The sequence below is a fragment of the Lonchura striata genome, chromosome 5, assembly GCF_046129695.1.
Source record: "Lonchura striata isolate bLonStr1 chromosome 5, bLonStr1.mat, whole genome shotgun sequence".
Lineage (NCBI taxonomy): Eukaryota > Metazoa > Chordata > Aves > Passeriformes > Estrildidae > Lonchura > Lonchura striata.
In genome coordinates, this window is record NC_134607.1 from 66,262,237 (window position 1) to 66,279,760 (window position 17,524).

General features: G+C 44.5%; 1 protein-coding gene across 8 annotated transcripts in view; it reads left to right on the forward strand.

Annotated features, from left to right (window-relative positions):
• Positions 1 to 17,524, forward strand: part of FRMD4A (FERM domain containing 4A) — a 356,772-nt gene that overhangs the window by 135,269 nt on the left and 203,979 nt on the right. For 2 of the 8 annotated variants that reach the window (XM_021531011.2, XM_021531004.2), the window contains exon 1: positions 11,326 to 11,719. The exons of the other annotated variants lie outside the window; for them this stretch is intronic. In XM_021531011.2, coding sequence (XP_021386686.1) covers positions 11,654 to 11,719 — 66 coding nt within the window. In that variant the 5' untranslated portion in view covers positions 11,326 to 11,653. Of the gene's footprint in view, positions 1 to 11,325; positions 11,720 to 17,524 lie in introns of those variants that run through there. 8 annotated transcript variants of the gene reach the window in all.

The following is a 17,524-nucleotide window of genomic DNA, read 5'->3' on the forward strand; positions in this document are numbered from 1 at the left end:
TGTGCTTATTTTATGGTACATAAAGTGTGCAAAGGTATAGAGACAGCCAGAATCCCTTCCATGGGTATTCATGTGACACCTCACACCCAGGGAATGCACTTCTGGAGTCAATGGGTTCCCTAATGTGAGTTCCTAGATATGGAAAGAGGAAAGAGAAAAATAATGAATGAACATTGCTGAGAAAGAAGTCTCGGAGGAACTGTGCCTCAGCAAAGAACATAATCACCTTAACCTTATTATTAATATTTTTTTAAGCAGGAAGATGGTCATCTTAAAGCTGTCTGGTATCTGGGCTTTGGTAGAGCACAGTGCTCTAATGAAGGACAGGGTTAGAATCATTTTGGGGCTGAAGGAATTAAGGAGCTGGCTTGTACCCAGAGTTGAAACAAAAATTGCTGTGGGGCTTAAACCTGTTTTTAACAAGAGTATGTAGCCTGCCAGATCTGGTGAGAGATTAGCAATTTAATTATACAGGCCCTGGCTTCCTGCTTCCCACTAAGTGCCTAAAACCCCTCTAAAGAGGCCATTACCTTCCTTTTTTTTTTTTTTTTTTTTTTTTCTCTTACATTAACTAGGCAATTCAGAGCAGCTTAAACACAGAGGAAGGACAGGGGTTCTCTTGCAGAGATCTCAAGGTTTTATGGCTAAGTGCCTCCTGATGGATCTGTCAGAGCATCCCACAAGAGCAAGCCTGTCACTCCCCGCAGCGACCATTAGCTTCATCTCCAGCATCCCTGGAAGCATTTTCTGTGTGTCCCCTCTTGAACTCACTGAGGAGAGCACAGGCTTTTCTCAGGCTCTGGCTGACTTTGAGAGAGAAAGAGGCAGAGTGAGCAGCCAGGCTCTGGGCAAAGGCTTTGGGGCAGAAAGCCTTGGCAGGAGCCTTCGGGGATGGCTGAGAGCTGTTTCACGTGGGAAACGGGGAAAGGCAGGCAGAAAGCTGCTGAGAAACATGTGACATGCAACCTGCTGAGCTCCAAAACGCTGTTTGAAAGAGGGAGAAGGAGAAAGAAGTGCCAGACAGGAGATTTTTGTCTTTTTCATTCACAGGGAGCAAGTTTATTAAGGATTGTGAGGCTCCCATACCATAAGCAATGAATTCTCTGCAAATGTTTTTCTTTCCAGCGCTGTCTGTGGGTGGTTTTCAGACAGTCCTGCTTCACAGATGCTCTTCAGACGTGGCAGTTGATTTGTGTTACTTTTACTACTGCAAGTTCACCCATGCATGCAGCCATTTCAGTCCCCTTGGTTTTTTTGGTGTCTCTAGGTTCAACTCTGCTCTGCTCTCCCAGCACCACATCCCCAGCCAGGCACCCACTGAGCCAGTGTCTGGATCCCACTGTTGTATGCACCAGTGCTTGTTTTGGGAGTAAGGTTCCTGCTAAGGAGTGCAGGGAGCAGGTGCCACATACTTTTAACAGGTGTGTTCCTGATAAATGCCCTTATGATGCAGAAAAGTAATGATTTCTCCATCTCCTACACTTTTGTCCATCCAAAGGGCTGAGCTAGGAATGGATCAGACCCCAGAGCACCAGGTTGCTGCTGTCAGAGTTGTTGGCTATTTTACCTAAAATCCTTCAAATACCAGAGCAAAGACATCTGCTCTGCAGGCCACAGGAAATCCAGCAAGAATGGAATGGAGTGTAATTGGTGACAGATTTGTCACCTCTGTTCCATGGCTGAGGAAAAGCACTGTGATAGATGAGACCCTGGCCTCTTCAAGCTGCCTTTATGTCATGCTAAGCCAGGCTTTAATTTCTGGGACAACAAGGGAGAACTCCATTCCTCTTTGTTCAGCCACTTGGCCCTGGGGATCAGCCCACTCTGGGGTCATGCTGGGGTAGGGAGAGGATGTAAGAGAGCAACGGCACTGATGGAGGTGCTGTAGCTCCCCAGTGCCCAATTTGTGGGAGCTGATTGCACCTTCAGAGGTGAGCCACACTCCAGATATGGGATTGGGAAGTCATTTCCCCAGCTATAATTGTCAGGTGTTTCACCATTACCTGGTTTGTTTTCCAGTGTGCTCCCTGGAACCAGCTGGGAAATTTTTGGTTGTGTGAGAGCACTGGCAATGCATTGGTGCTTTCAGCCATGGTTTCCAGCCTTACTTGCAGTTGAATGTTGGTGGGGTTTGTACACAAAAACCAAGATATCCCCTCTGCTGGGAGATTACTGAAGTTGAAATTAAATTAGGGGGGAACTGGATGTCAGGTCACAGAGAGAGGTATTCCTCTGAGATTCTCACACTCCCTGGTCCCTTCCTAAAGCCTTGATTCCTTCAACCAAGAGATTATCTGGCCTCAACAAACTTAGTAATAAAAAAGAGTTGTTACATTTCATTGTCCTGGAGAGAAGCATTAAAGTACAATAAAGTATAAAAAAACCCTGGGAGTCCATAAGAAACAGACAAAACGCAGCATTTTATTCTTTGGGTTCCGCAGTTAGAGGATTATTTTTATTTTTTTTTTAGCAAATAAAATAATGCTGAGGTTTGATTCATGTTTTTTTAATTCCTCAGAAGTCTGCAGTGTCATTCTCCTGGTTTGGCATCCTAATTCAAAGTGAAATACATAAAGCCAAAAGGAGTGTGTCAAGGAGTTTCTCTAGCTTTCATCATCTTTTTTTTTTTCCATCAGCAGACGCCATCCTTTTTGAACTGACTGGCAGTGTGTAAAAAGGAAAAGAGGGAAGGGCTTGGTAATAAAATGTTAATGAGATTCTTATTATTGTTTTCAGTGGTATCAGCATAGAACCTTTACGTGTATAACAACAGCTAAATATTCGACTACAGAAACTTGTTTATAGCAACTCACTGCAGCACACTCGGAGTGTCCAGCCTTTAGGAAGAATTAATAGCTATCAGTACATGCTGCCAGCAGCTGGATGCACACTGTAAGAGGAGCTTTATCTTTACCAAAAAAAGGATATGAAAAAATACGCGAGGATGAGGCACAAGCTCCCGCGGCTCTGCAGAGCCCCGCCACGGGTGCCGGCCGAGCTCAGGGTCTGCACTGCCCTGCCAAAGGTGGGTGCCAGGGGATGTGGAGGGCTGGGATGGTGGGATAAAGCTTCATTATGGACTTCTGGAGGAGTTTTCTGAATCTGTAATTTTTGAAGATGGGAAAGGGAGTGGGATAGCATGAGATGGGGAGGTGGGGATTTCTTCTCTGTGGGATGAAGTCCTCTGGGACATCCATCCTCTGTCCAGGTGAAATGAGAGGTTGCTTCACCGCATTAAGTCTCTTCAAATTCGGGCTAGAAGAGCAAGAAGAGGCCCCAGGGCCTCTGAGAGTGGTCAGCTGGGAGCAGATTGAAAAAATATCATCCCTAATCCCCATCTGTGGTCAGCAGAGGCACAGGTTTCTGCTCCAATCTGCCTCTGGAGAAACCTCTCCTCACTGACTCTGCCGGGCAGTGTCCTTTACAGTGGGGTTTAAATCTCTGAAGATCTCCCTGCTCCCCCTGTCCTCCATCACCTCTACAGCATTATTCTATCCTGTGCATGTTTGAGTTTCAGGACATTGCTTCTCCTTGAGTTATCAAACTCTGCTGTCCAAACACCCATGCCTCACATAGCAGGAAACACTGCAAGTGTTTCTAAATGCTTGCCTGTGCAAAGTGTGCCAGGGAAATACCCTGGAAGTGCCTGAGGATAATTTCTGTGGGCAACGTGGATGTGAGCCAGAGGAAGAAGGAGGCAAGGGGATGGGAGTTCAGTGGTTGGAGCACAGGTTGTTATTTTGGTACTTCTGGATGCGTGGGGTTTCTCTGTGCATCTCGCCGTGAGTGGCACTTGTGAGCTGAGAGCATCGTAGCTGCCACGGGCAGGGTAATTCACTTCTGACCCAGCACACCCAGGAAGCTCAGCCTCGCTGCAGGGGTGCCCCACGTTCACTGCAGCACACGTGCCTGATAAAACCCAGCAGCAAACACGGTGTGATGGAAATGGAAATGCCTTGGCAGCCCAAAGCCCCTCTGTGAGGACTCCAGCCACGGGGGTAGCACGACGAGCAGCTGCTTGCATCGCCAGGCCCCAACGCTCTTGCTGTGCCAGACTTTGTAGAAATGCTAAAAGCAGAATTATGAGCATGCATCTCCAGGGTACCGTAAATATCATTTTTAATTAACTGGCAAATCTACAGAGGAGACTTTGTGCAGTTCTGTGAGACATGGGAACAAAGTTCAGCCTGTCCCTGTGACAGAGCTCCAAATTTCCCCTGCACTTTCCCAACCCAACGCCAGCAAACAGATGTGCTCTGTGCCTCCTATTTATGTGCTCCCAAGAAATTAGCACTCCGTTAAGCTACACAATGCAGTGCATTTATTTTTATTTCACTGTGCTGCAGCCTTTCAGTGGGAACTCCACATTATTTCTTACTGGAATCAAATCCAGGCTAGCATCAAGGGCTTCTTAAATCAACAGCCTATGAGGGTTGAATTTTGTGCAGCAGAAATAGTGCCTATAGCTTAAGATAAAGTAAGATAAAGCAGCTGCCAAGATTCTAAGTCCAGTGTTTGACTCCAGTCCAAAAGAGAAGGGACAGAAAGGAAGATTTAATTTCCAAATACCTGAAACTGGGGCTGTGATTTGTTTGCAGACCCACTTTAAGGCAATAAACAGCTATATTTATATCTCCTGAATGTGCCTATTATTTCAAGATCTCACCCACCAAGTGAAAGCGACCTGACAAAGCAGCACTGTAGGGAGCCAAAAAATGTATAAAAAGCAATTGATCCATTATAGATGCAGTCTCAGGCAAGCTCAGTCTATTTTTAATCATTTTAATAATGCAGCTGATTTGCTGCATCAAGGAGGGAAGCTGAAGTGGGATCCCTCACGGCGAGCTAAACAATAGGCTCATGTGGCTCAGTGGCTCTGGACATCTCCGAGAGTGTGCATGGCTCAGCCATCTCCCAGGGAAATGGTGCCACTGCAGCAGCTCTGCCCAGCAGGTCACCTTGAGACATGGCAGAGCCCAGAGACAAATGGATGATGCTTTAGGAAAGCAAGGGAAGAAGTGAGTGGGCCGTTGAATTGTGGGAAGTGGGATTAGAAAATGGGAGGGTTTATCAACAGCATTTAAAAGGTGCATTTCTGTTGCTGAGATTTGGGCAGATGGATTGTGATACAGGTTGCTGCCATGCAAGGCAGATTTGGGCAGGCACAGCCAGAGTAGGAGACTGATTCCTTCATGTTCTCCATGTCCTCCGTGACCACAGTCCCCTCTCTCCACTTGAAAGAGACAAAACCCATCTAAGCAACACCCACTCAGCTTATTTGTGCCAAAACGGCTCCTTCATCCTTGGGTGGCTTGTTTGGCCTTGGGGGAAGTCTGGAAGAAAGAAAACTTGAGGTTTCCCTTCCCTAGCCCAGAGAGGCCTTTAAATGAAAGCGCATGTGAGGGGGACAGGAGACAAATGCCTTTAGCCAAAGGGTGGCTTTTAGGACACTCAGTTAAATCAAGAAAATAAAACAATGCCTTAGTTACAGAGAGTGGTGGGAGGCCATCAAGGAGAGAGGGACCACCCATGAGAAGAAATGCAGTGAGGACAGTGAAAAAAGTCAGCCAGCAGCAGCTATGCCTAGGAAGAAGATGAGATGTTGGTTGAATATAGTGACAATAAAATAGAAATTATAGCCACATTTTTTAAACTTGAAAGCTGAGTGCCCCACAGCACCTGGGACTCCTCAGAGGCAGGATGGTCCAGGACCCCATTTTGCTGACTTCTAAGCTTGCTTCATAAAACAAACAGGACTGTCCCAGTTAAAGGCTGTAAAAGGGTTGGAACAAGGCTTGGTGCTAAACCTGCCAGGACTCCGGTCATTGCTTTTCCTCCCTGCAATACCTCAGAGCTGCTGGCGTCTCCCATACGGAGACTTCCTTATAAAAACGTTTGTCTTGTTGTCGTGTGGAAGCAGCATTTTTCCTCCTTTATGGAGCTATGTCAATCCCACTGCGGGCAAAAGGTCAGGAATGGGACTCCCACGCTCATTCTTCATCTGGCAGCACGGACCAGCCCCAGCCTGGCAAACCCCTCAGATGGAAAAAGTGGCTCCTCAGCCCCATTGCCAGTGAGAGGACTGAGAGACGTGGGATCTCAGCTGGCCCATTGAGCAGCCCAAGATGTGTTGTAGCCTTGCCTGGCAGTGCACTGAGTACCTGTAGGCTTGTCCCACACAGTTAAAATGGGGAGATGCTCTTGAAGGAAAGGAATGTTTTACCCTTTCCAAGTTGCTCACCATCATTCTCTTTCTCTTTCTCCTTATTTTTTCCCCCGGACCAAAAAGCCCACTATGCCTACTCAGTCATTTCTTTATAGAAACCATTTTTCTTACATTTAATCATCTTTATTGCCTTTTCTTGAATACTGTCCCTCATCTTTATGTCTTTTCTGGAGATAAAACACAGATGTAAGTGAACCCTGGTTTGATTCAGTGGCATATTAATATTCTCTTTTACTTGCCCCTTGGTAAATGTTAATATTTTATTTGCTTATTCAACCACTGCTGAGCAATGAACTGATGTTTCATAGAATTATTATAATCCAAATACCTTACTCCTGAGTGAGTCCAGAGCCTATAATCTCATATATGTGAAGTTCAGAACATTTTTCTGTGAACATTACTTCACATTTGGCTACATTAAATTTAATTAGCTGTTTTATTGCTCATTTACTTAGTCTCATCTTTCGGCATAGTCATATCTTTCGGCAGGCCCTTATTCTCACTAGCCTGAATACCACAGTGTCACCTGGAAACTGTGTTCCCTCACTGCTCTCCCTCTTTCAGACTGCCTGTTAATAGGTAGAGCAATGTGTATCCTCACTCAGATCCCTGGAGAAAACTCAAAATCATCTCCCTGCTCATCTGCCTTGACTGCATGAACTCAAGGTTTCCAAGATTCCTTCCCTGGAGATATATCACAGCTGGATGCCTTCACTGATGAGGCTGCTGCATTTCAGAGATGTGAAGTGGAGCCATAGGCTGATGTCCAGCCTTTGGTGCAGCACTAGTTTAATTAATTCATTGCAAAATTATCACCAAGGCCTTCAGGTGACATTGAAAGCTACTGCAGGATGGGGCTGACTTACAGCACCATGAACCAAGGTGAGGGCAGATGGCTCAATCCTGGGCCAGCTGGAACCTGATAGGCTTCACACACAGCTCCAGGTTCAGTGAACAACCACAATCCAACCTGGAGGTGTCAGGTTGAGCAGTTCCTTTGTCCAGGTTTTTGTGTGGAAAGGGAAACTGGAGATGGAAGGAAGGTTTTGGAAGCTGATGGTTCTCTGTCATCCAAGTTTACCAAGAGTATGGGATGTTCCTCTTCACCTTCCCCAAAGAGAACAAGTCTTTGTTGAGAGGACGAAGCACAGAAAAACCTGTGGAGGAGATCAAAAAGATTCATCTTCAAATCCTCACTTTGATTATTTCAAGTAAAAAAGTTCATAAAAGTTCTCTACTAGTTGTGTAGAAGAACAGCCTGACTTGCCACAGCTGAATTGGAGCCCATCCCACACCTGTGGGATGACAAAAGCACTGCCCCAAATGGACTTTTACCCATATTTGTCACACAGGTTCATGACTGAAGCCTTGGTCCCTTGGCTAGAGCAGTGGAGGAGAGCCAGGATGCCTTTCCTAGTGGGTTCCATGACTCAGGAATGTTTTTTGCCTTATGGACAAATATCCTTCTCATCCCCCCTGGACTCCTCAGCTCCCATCTTTGCAAGCTGGGCTGGCCCAAACATGACATCCTGGGACTAATTAAACTCCAATAAGCTTGTTAATCCCTTCTTGTCAACTTTTGGCCTTACTTAGTAAACTGTCTGTTCTGTTTTTACACACCTGTCTTTGTAAGCCTGTGCTTGCAGGGCAGCTCTTTCCTACCATCAAAAACCACCTTCACCCCTGAAACTCCCCACAGAAAACAATTCTGGGTCCCAGTGTGTCCCCAGATAACACTTCAGTTTTTTAAAAACAGCATATTTTGCTGAAATCTTATTTTGGCAAAAATGCTACAAAAATCTTCCCTTTTGAGCTCTTTTCTGGTATCTTATTCCCAAATGGTCGAAGAAGGAAGGAAGGAAGTGAGGATAAAATGTGGGTGTAGAAGAACATCCTGTTCTGCACAAATACCCTGGTGTGTTGTCAGATGGATGCTCTGCTTTAAATAGAAGAGGTCTCATGCTTGCAAAGGCCAAAGTAATACATTCTCAGAAATTAGAAAAGATGGAAATAATGATTTAATAAAGAAACTGTTTGGACCTACTGCCTTAAAGAATTAACCAGGTTAGAGCTTGTCATTCTCACATGTGATCTCATTTCTGTGTGCACCTGTAATGCACAGGCACAGAAGTTTTGGGGGGAAATCCCTGGGGAACTCAGAGAAATTCTTTCTTGTTTATTCTATTTGAATGGCTATCTCTATAAAGAAAAGGTCCCTTGGGGTAAGCAACCTTGAAGCAAGAGCTAGAAGAGATCCAATGGGATAGATTCAGAGCTTTTATGTGTTTGAAGAAGTACTTCTGCTTTGATCTGATTTTGTGACTCTAATTTCTGCTTTTCCAAGGGGTTGAATGAAACAGCTTTCTACACTTTGGTGCCTTTTGTTTTTCACCATCAATATAATTTTACCACAGCCACACCAACTGCTTCAGTTCTCACTAGAACATCGTGATTCTTTTTTCTCTTCTGCACATTTTCAATATTTTACATTTTTTCCCATTGTGTTTTGCTTTGAATCTGAAATTTTATTGCAATTTAAATGAAAAAAGGAAAGAGATATACCCTTGAGTACAAAATTCCCTGCACTATGGGAGTCAGGAAAATTCCACAGGACTTTCAGCAAAGCAACTTTTCCCAACAACAGAATTTTTACCCAAACTTCTGACCATCTCTACAGATAGTTAATATTGATCAGCAGGAGAATTTCTCAGCTGAATATTGCAACTGCAAGAGCCTAAGAGCTGCTATATCAATACATATTGTTGTAATAAGGGAATCCCAGGCCATGTAGAGCTGAGCCTGGGTGAGAACCCTGGAATTCATTCATCCTCCTTGCCTTTGCCAGTGGAGCACGTGGTGTTTTTAGTGCCAGGTGTTTCTTGAGTGGACATCAGAAAAGGCGTTATGTGTTCCCCTAAGCCATTTTTTTGTGCCTGATACTATTTTCTCCATCAGTTTTGAAATAATCTTGAAATTCATCTTTGTGAAGACAAAAATGAGCCTGTGTTGGACTCAAAGAGTCTGTCACGTGGACACTGCGTTCTGACCCTGGAAGATGTCTCCTGTTGTTTATCTCTGCAACCAACACAATGCAGCTACAGGGACAGTCAAGGGCCACAAGTGACATGCTTGCCCTGTTCTATTGCACAGAGGGAGCCTACAGAAAAGAATCTTTAATTTCGTATTTCAGTATTTAACACTTAGCCTTTGTGTGATCAATGGGGTGGGGAGGACAGAAGGGATCACATGTTTGATTCCAGTGAATTTCTTGTTGTGGTCTGACTGGTTGGACAGTAGCTGGGTCAGTTAGAGGTGACAAATGCATGATTCAGTCTGGCTGGAGCACTGCTGGTTCATCTGACACAGCCCAAACACTGATCTCTGGGGGCCAGGGACTTGCAGAAGGCCAGCATGTGTCCCTGTACCCAGCCTGGTTGCGTAGATTCCCAGAATCTCTGAATTTCCACGTGTGCTGGAGAGGATGAAGACCTTACCAGCAGTCAGGTCTTCTTCTGCAAATACTTCCTCAACAGCAGAACGTGTGAAATCCTGTCTGTGGTGGGCCCTGTGTCCATGCACACCAGCTCACCCCTTGCCTTACTGCCCCTGGGTTTCCACTGCCTTCCCTCCAAATGTATTCCTCTTTGCTTTGATCCACATTCATTAAAACACCCCTCCACTCACACTGGTGAAGACAGACACTTTGTCAAACCTTTAATGAAAGGGCAGCATGTGAATGATTAACAGACTTTTTTTGCAGTAGACAAGCTTCCCATGCTGGGTTTATTTCTGGAGCAGTCAACCCATTATCTGATGTGGGGCCATGTGTCAATGAGAGTTGGTCCAGCTGGAAAATGAATGACGTGTCCTTCTCTGCTGTTGAGACCATCCATCATAACATGTCCCAAATGGTCCATCATGTTGTTGTCTAGTAAAACTCGGCCATCAGAGGCAGCTCCTGTTCAGATGCTAATTGGTACATGTCTGAAAATGTGATTTCAGCTATAACTCTGAGGATATTTAGTTGGAATTTATGACTAGAGGTCTTTGTAAGCTCAATCAACTCTATCCATCTCACACCTTTATAAACAATAATGGTCTTCAGTTTCTGAGGCCTTTAGAGTAGCCTTGTGGATATTTTTTGTCTGGAATACATCACATGCAAGATTTCATTCTCAGATTTCAAACTATGTGGGTATATGTCAAATAAATAAAAAATAATTTGACTGAACAATGTGAAATCAATGAAAGGCAGTTTGATGAACCTGGCACTGTCTAGGATGCAGAAGACTTTGACACTTGTCCTGGCCATATCAAGACTTTCAGTATTTTTCCTTTTTGTGCCTCAGTTGCCTTTCTAGTTGTTTCCAGTTAACATTATAGAAAATCCTTGAAGGAAACCTCCACTGGGTTTTGCTTTGGTTGGGTCATGTCCATCAATACCTTCCCACTCCATGTGGAGCTGTGAGAGCTACAAAGTGCTAAGCAAGCAGAAACCTTTTCTCCATTAAGTGGGAGCAGATGTGTGGAGAAACAGCAAGCACTTGGGCTCATGCTTGAAACTTTCCACAAATAGAGTAAATTGAAGGATCTAGTCCTGAGAAGTGCTTAGAGGACAATGATGCTGCAGAGCTGAAAGGGTTGAGTGGTGGGAGTATGTGTCAGAAGTGGTGTTTGCAGGGTCAAACACTGCAGTATTTTTGGGGGTTATTCCCCTCCATATGTAACCTCAGCAGTCACCACTGCCTTGAGGAGTGGGTAAGGGGATCTATTAATACCCTTAGGAAAGAATTAGTATCCAAACAACTTTTGTTTCCTTGTTTTTTACACGTCTGTGCTCTCCTCTGTCACTTGCTACAGCGCAGAGCCTGGTATGCTGTGACAAAGAGCTATTGATGGAGTGCTTGTGTGAATTGGCCCAGCACTGGTCACAGCCAACTTCTGTGGGACCCGCTGCCCCTGTTGGACAATACACTCCAGTGTGCTGGGCCATTTGTGAAAGGTCAGAAATGAACAGAGAAATGGACTGGAGTCAAAAACAAGCAGTCCTATAAATATCAGTCATAGTCAAAGGCAGTTTATTCCATTCCTCCCCTCTCTCTCCTTCTGTGTGTGTGTCTCTCCCTCCCTCTGTTGTGGTTTCCCAGATATAACTCCATGCTTCTGGCTGGGGAGCTCTGAAAGGAAGGCAGCACACACGCTGCAGCTTCTGCTCCCATCTTGTACACATGGAATAATCCTCAGTCCTGCAAGCGGGGCTGACAGCCGGCACGGAGTCCAGCCGTCATCTGGACTCTGATGTTAACTTTTGCTTTCTTGGATTTTCCTTATCTGTGAGAAACTCATTTGTGACAGTCTGAGAACTAGATTTGGCCACAGACACTTTGGATTGCGACTTCTGACAGCTTTCCTCTGTTTGACTTCACAATGACTTTAGCAGCTAAATTAGAGGATATTGAAGTGACGCTGGAGCACCTACTAATGGATGTGTTTGTAAGTAAGCCACAATTTCCTTCTTAAATTGAGATGCCAATAATCCAGAAGGCAGTATACAAATTTTATGGCATATCCAAAGTGTTACATTGACTTAATTTCTTTACATTTCTTGATAAACTCTGTGTAATCCAACTCTACCAATATGTTTTGGTTTAGGCATCTCCTGCAAGCAATAATATGCAAAACTGGAACAGTGTGAGATCCAAGACAGGACAGATTTTGCACTGGTTTTGTGTATCATCTACAACTGTAATGTGAAAAAGAGGGGAGATTTGTTCAGTTTGAAGAATATTTCTGTAAAACTAGTGCATTGACAGAGATTTAAATTGTACGTTGCTTGACATCAAGTGTCCTTGACTTTAGGATTTTGACAGCTATTAGATTAAAATTTTGACTCTTGGGTTATTTTGTAAGAGATGTAGCAACAAGCAAAACAGTTGTGTTTTCAAGAGAATCTAGTTTATTACTCCTGGATGTATCAAATACCTTAAACCAGTGTAAATCTGCAATTGCTTCCTTGGAATCATTAAAGCTCAGTGAAGCAATGTATGATTTGCTTCTACACATCTGAGATAGGAATCTGTCTTTATCATCTCACCTTAAGGTTTCTTTAACATATCAAAGCATTTCTAAACATATTCTTGCATTTTCCAACACAGCTTGATGGATTTCACCTAAAGGTCAGAGATGGTAATGTTTTGGAAGGTTTTTTGGTAGTGGGGGATGGAAAGTAATAGTGAGGGATTGCCAGTTCATTTGTCTTTGTGGAAAAAAAGTCATGCCAAGGTGATCTGTACTCTCTGAATTCAGGCTATAAGAAATAAGATGGCAAGTGACCTTCTGAATTTTCAGAAGAGTTTTTGGCATCCCTTAAATGGAATATTCTGAATTTCAGGGTCCAGTGATGAGGAATCTTAGGCATCAACCACCAAAGTGAAAAACAGGAGATCTTGCCAGATTTCTAGCCTGTGGTCCAGTTATTGAGATGTCCATCTGTGCTGTGAAATGGATTCAAGTTTCTCTGTGCTGGCATCTTCCCTCAGTGCTTTGGAAAGTGCCTTTACCCCTTTCTCAGGCTGCTGGGATTGGGGTAGATGAACATTATTGGAGGCTACCCAGTGAAAGCCTCTCCACAGGGCACAAAATACTGAAATATTCTTTGGGCTGTAATATCTGAATCAGCCTAATGATTATTTGCTGCTCTGGGTTCAACTCCTTTTCCCAGCTCTCAGTACTGTGAATCCCAGAGAAAATCCCTAAGGATTTCAATCCCCATGACAAGAAAAGATGTAACATCTGCCTCTCATGACCAGAGCACACTGTGAAAGTTATTCTGTGTGGGAAGGGGACGGTGCTTTCTTTGGAGTGTTTGCAAATGTTGTAGGATAAACTTGGCACCACAATTCCTCTTGGTCTATTTATAGCTCAGCGTTGCTTCACTGACTTGGGTGTTTGACGCCTGGGGGACTGAGACCCTCCTGGCACAGGTGTCATTGAACAGTGGGTGCTTAAAGCATTTTGTCACAGGGTAGCTCCAAGCAGAATCTCAGAGACTGACAACGTCTAGAAAGCCAGGGCTGACTGAGGCTGGCCAATTCTACATGTGTCTGGTTGTGTTTGAAGGGCATGAAAAGCCTCCTGTCTTGCTGGGAACCACACAGTGCAGTAAGACAGGGAAGCAGGGAATCATATCTCCTTGATTCTTCATTTCCCATTGTCTATTTTGATGTCCGTACCTTGATTCCATCCAAATGCCTTTCCTCATGAGTTTCTGGGTTTGGTGTTTGGTGATTTTTGCAATGAGAGTGACAGCTGGCCAAATAAAATGTGGGCCAAATTCTCCAGAGGTGCAGGTGGCCTCAGTTTATGAAACCGGTGGAGCTCTTCTCAGGTTGTGTTTTGAACTGGTCTCTCAAATTTGTAATTCTAGAAACCCAGTGAAACAGCCCCAGCTGGGACAGTGCAGTCACAGCTGAAACTGAGATGCAGGGACATGTCTGTGCAGTGCCATGCTGTGCCACCCCTGAGCACAGCTGGGTCTGGAGGGGCTGGGGTGTGTGAGCAGCATTGTGCAGGGCACACTGCAGCAGTGTCACAGCTGTGTCCTCTGCACAGCTTGGGGCTGAACGACCCAGGGGCAGCATGTCCAGGCTTCACATCTCACCTCAGGGCTGGGAATCCAATATAGCCTCTACGCAAATCAAGGCTGTGATTGCAGCTAGCTGGGCTTTTCTAAATTCTACCTAGGAATTAAGGCAGGAAGAATTTTGGATAATCTAAATCAAATGTCACATGCAGAATCACCACTCTCAGGCACAATTTTCAGGCTTTACTCATACATCACCTTGCCTTGTCACTGTGTTTGATCTTAAACCACCTATTCATTTAGCAATGCTAAAAATAACCTCTGGATATACTGGATAAAGAAAAGTAAATATGAAGGAAGGGCAAAACGTCAAGCTCTGGCTGCTACAGAGCATTCTAGCAGCCAGATTTGTCCAAGGTCATTGATCCACAACCAAGTGTTATGCTGCAGCAAGATGGGTATTTTGGTGAGGAGCATGGGGCCACACTGGTTGGGCTGGATGGGCTGTGGGCAGACTGCAAGGTAACAGGACCCTCCTGGGAATGATCTTGAAGTCTGCTCCATGCCATGCATCTTCATCTGTGTCAGGTTTATTGCTGAAAGAGCAAAGCCATCTGTCACCGTAATGTTCCTCTTCCAATTCTTCAGTGCCCTCCACTGCTCCAAACCAGGTGATTACTTAGAAAACTGGGAAATTGTGGTCTATGGAGCCTTGAGTTATCTTTTTTTTCTTCCAAAGAAACTTAGTTTTAATGCTTTTTGGGCCTTAGGGGCAGTAACCCATTCCTGGATCAGTGGACCCTGACAAAGCTCACTTTAATAGCTTGTACTAAACTATCAAGCCCATTGTGTCACAGTGTAAAAGGTTATAGCAGACAACAAATGAGAAGCAACCACAGTTTCTCACAAAAACTGAGACATAGCTCAGCTCAGACTAACACACCTTGATGTAATTTGGCTTCTGCAGTATGCAGACTGAAGAAAAACTACAGAATCAGGCCGATTTTTCTCTGGACAAGCTTTTTAGCTAACTTCTCCTGCAGGAACTCACCTGGAGTGAATTTATCTCTTTTGCAGGGATGATGGTAAGCCTTGCCAGAAGACGTGTTAAAACACTTCCTCTGGAAAGCTAGTATTACATGGGAACACTTTTTAAAACATTTTTTCTTCCTTTTTGTGGAGAGCAGAGATTTGCATCTACATGGATGCAAAGGAGCTGCCACTTCCTTCCAGGACACGTCCTGGCCATGTTGTCACCCCGCTATCAGAGAAGCAGCTGGTGCTGCACTGACACTTCCTTTCCCTGGTTCCAAAGGGCACTGGAGAGCTTTGCTGGGCTGGATGAGAGGAGATAAAAGGGAAGGCTCTGACATGACATTTCATAATTAGCTGTCATCACTGGCGGGCTGCTACCCAGCCACTTGATGAGCTGGGACTTGCCTGCCTGGAGAAAGCTGGACAGGAAGACAGAGACCAAAGCAGGGGGACAGTGCAGGGACAAGCTCAGCAGGTCCCTCAGGTGTGCTACAGGAAAAAGGGAGCCTGGATATGAAATTCAGACTCTGAATCTTTATTTCATAGCTTGCAAAAGCCATCCCTGAACTAAAACCTCCTTGCCTCTGGATACACTAATTATTCTTGAGCAGTCTGTGAATGAAAGGTTTCTTTAATGGAAACCTCAGGATCAATCTTGCTGCCTTCCAGGCCTTGCCTTAGGCAGGTAGAGCAAACCTCCAGGATATCCCATGCCAGCATGCATGGGGCACTTTGCATGGGATGTCTGGAAGGGGTTGAAAGTGAGAAAGGCTGTGGAGCCTGCCCCACTGAGGGATGCTTTTCCTTGCATTATAGATGTGGCTTTAGACCTGCTAAAAAAACAACTTTGAAGCAAACAGGCTAAGGGATAATAATCCTGTTAGGAAAGTGAGCCGGAAGTAGTCAAACATCAGCTGGTGTCAAAAAGGAGACTGAGGATAGACATGATGGAGCTGTAGTGGATATCTCAGGAGAGAAAAAAACCCTTCAGATGAAGTCTTTAAACCATGAACCCTGTGTGCTGGCCCACTCCAGATATCACCTGGAAGCCAACAGACAATTTATCTCCAATGGTTCCTGGGGTCTTAGAGCTCGTCCTAACACATCCTGTCATATCCACAGTACACTCCACAGCTCCTTCTACATTCCTGTAAACATCTATTTTCACATCTGGCTCCTCAGGCTTCTTCCCACCATACTCCACAGAAAAATATATACTTATGTGTATATGTATATATGTCTATATATGGATCTATAAAAATATTTTAAATAAAATTTTAAATATCTATATCTATATCTATAGGCTATATGAGAGTATCTTATGAAATTAAATTTGTGAGGGCTTTCTGGCATGGGGAGGGGCTGTGATTGCTTTGCCCTGGGTGGATGTAGCAGTCCAGATTTGCCATGCTCCAGCCTCCTCCATCACCCAGAGAAACAGCTGCTCTTCTCCCTCCCCATGTTGTCAGGTTCTGGCAGAGTTAACACCAAGATAACAAGAGTCAAAAGAAATTACCTGGGATGAACTAGAATTAAAGTGGGAGTCAAGTTCCTGTATCCAGGCAGATCTAAAGCTGGATATTTCAGAGAGAGGGACTCAAATGCTAAGACTGAGGAGTCTGAAATGAGGGTAAGGTCTCTTGGCCAGAGGCACCACAGGAGACAGAGCTCCCTGGTGGACTTTGCAATAGGGGTGGCACTATGAGGTGGACAAGGCCATCATGTCCCAGTAAGGACTTGGAGTGGTGGCTACCACTGCCCACAGATTCCAGCTCTTAAAACTAAGCTGTGAAGAGAAAGGCATTTTGTTGACTTGGCTCTTTATTAATAACAGTGAAACAACAATAAAATCAGCATTGATAATTTTTCATGTTACAGATTGGAGAAGCTGAGACAAAGGGACATGGAGCTATTTAAGCAGACTCCTCCTCCATCTTCCCACTTAGAAAGGAGTAGAAATACAACTTCCAGAGGCTTGGTTTGGTGATTTGTTCCCTTCAGAGTATAAGACTCCACACAACTGCAGAATAATCCTACTATCAGTGTCTCACAGATCTCTGATGCCAAGGATGAAGTGTGGCTTTGGATATAATCCTAGCATGCTCTGGCAAAGATAGGTGTGAAAATTGACCATTCTTTGAGCAATTATACCATTAACCTTCCTATTTTCTCATGCCATCAACACTAGTAAAGAGCAGCCATCCTCATAGCTGGAACTGAGGACAATCTGGAGGCAGGAAGAGTGCAGGAAAATGGTTGTATGAACTTGCTTCAACCACCATTTTCACCACGAGCCCTGCACACAGCAGTCCCCCTCCTGCAGTAATCAAACAAACATTCTTGTAGTTGCTATTGACTTCTGGTGCCTGTATCACATTTTTCTTAATAACCATTGAAATAATAAGACATTATCAACATGTAAAGTGATCAATTAACCTCTACAACAGCAATAAATTGTGTATCTGTGCCAGGCTGCCAAGACTTGCTAATCGAAGAGCAAGAAGCAAGTTTGTACCTGAAGAAGTCACAAATCATACATAATGCAGAAGTGTGAGTGCTAACCTCACCCCCTGCAATATAATGGGCATTTCCATGTGTTTATTTATCTGAGAAATTGGTTCTTTGAATCAGCTCCTAATGACTTTCTCTCTGGCAACAACAGCATCCCCTTAGTTTTTCCT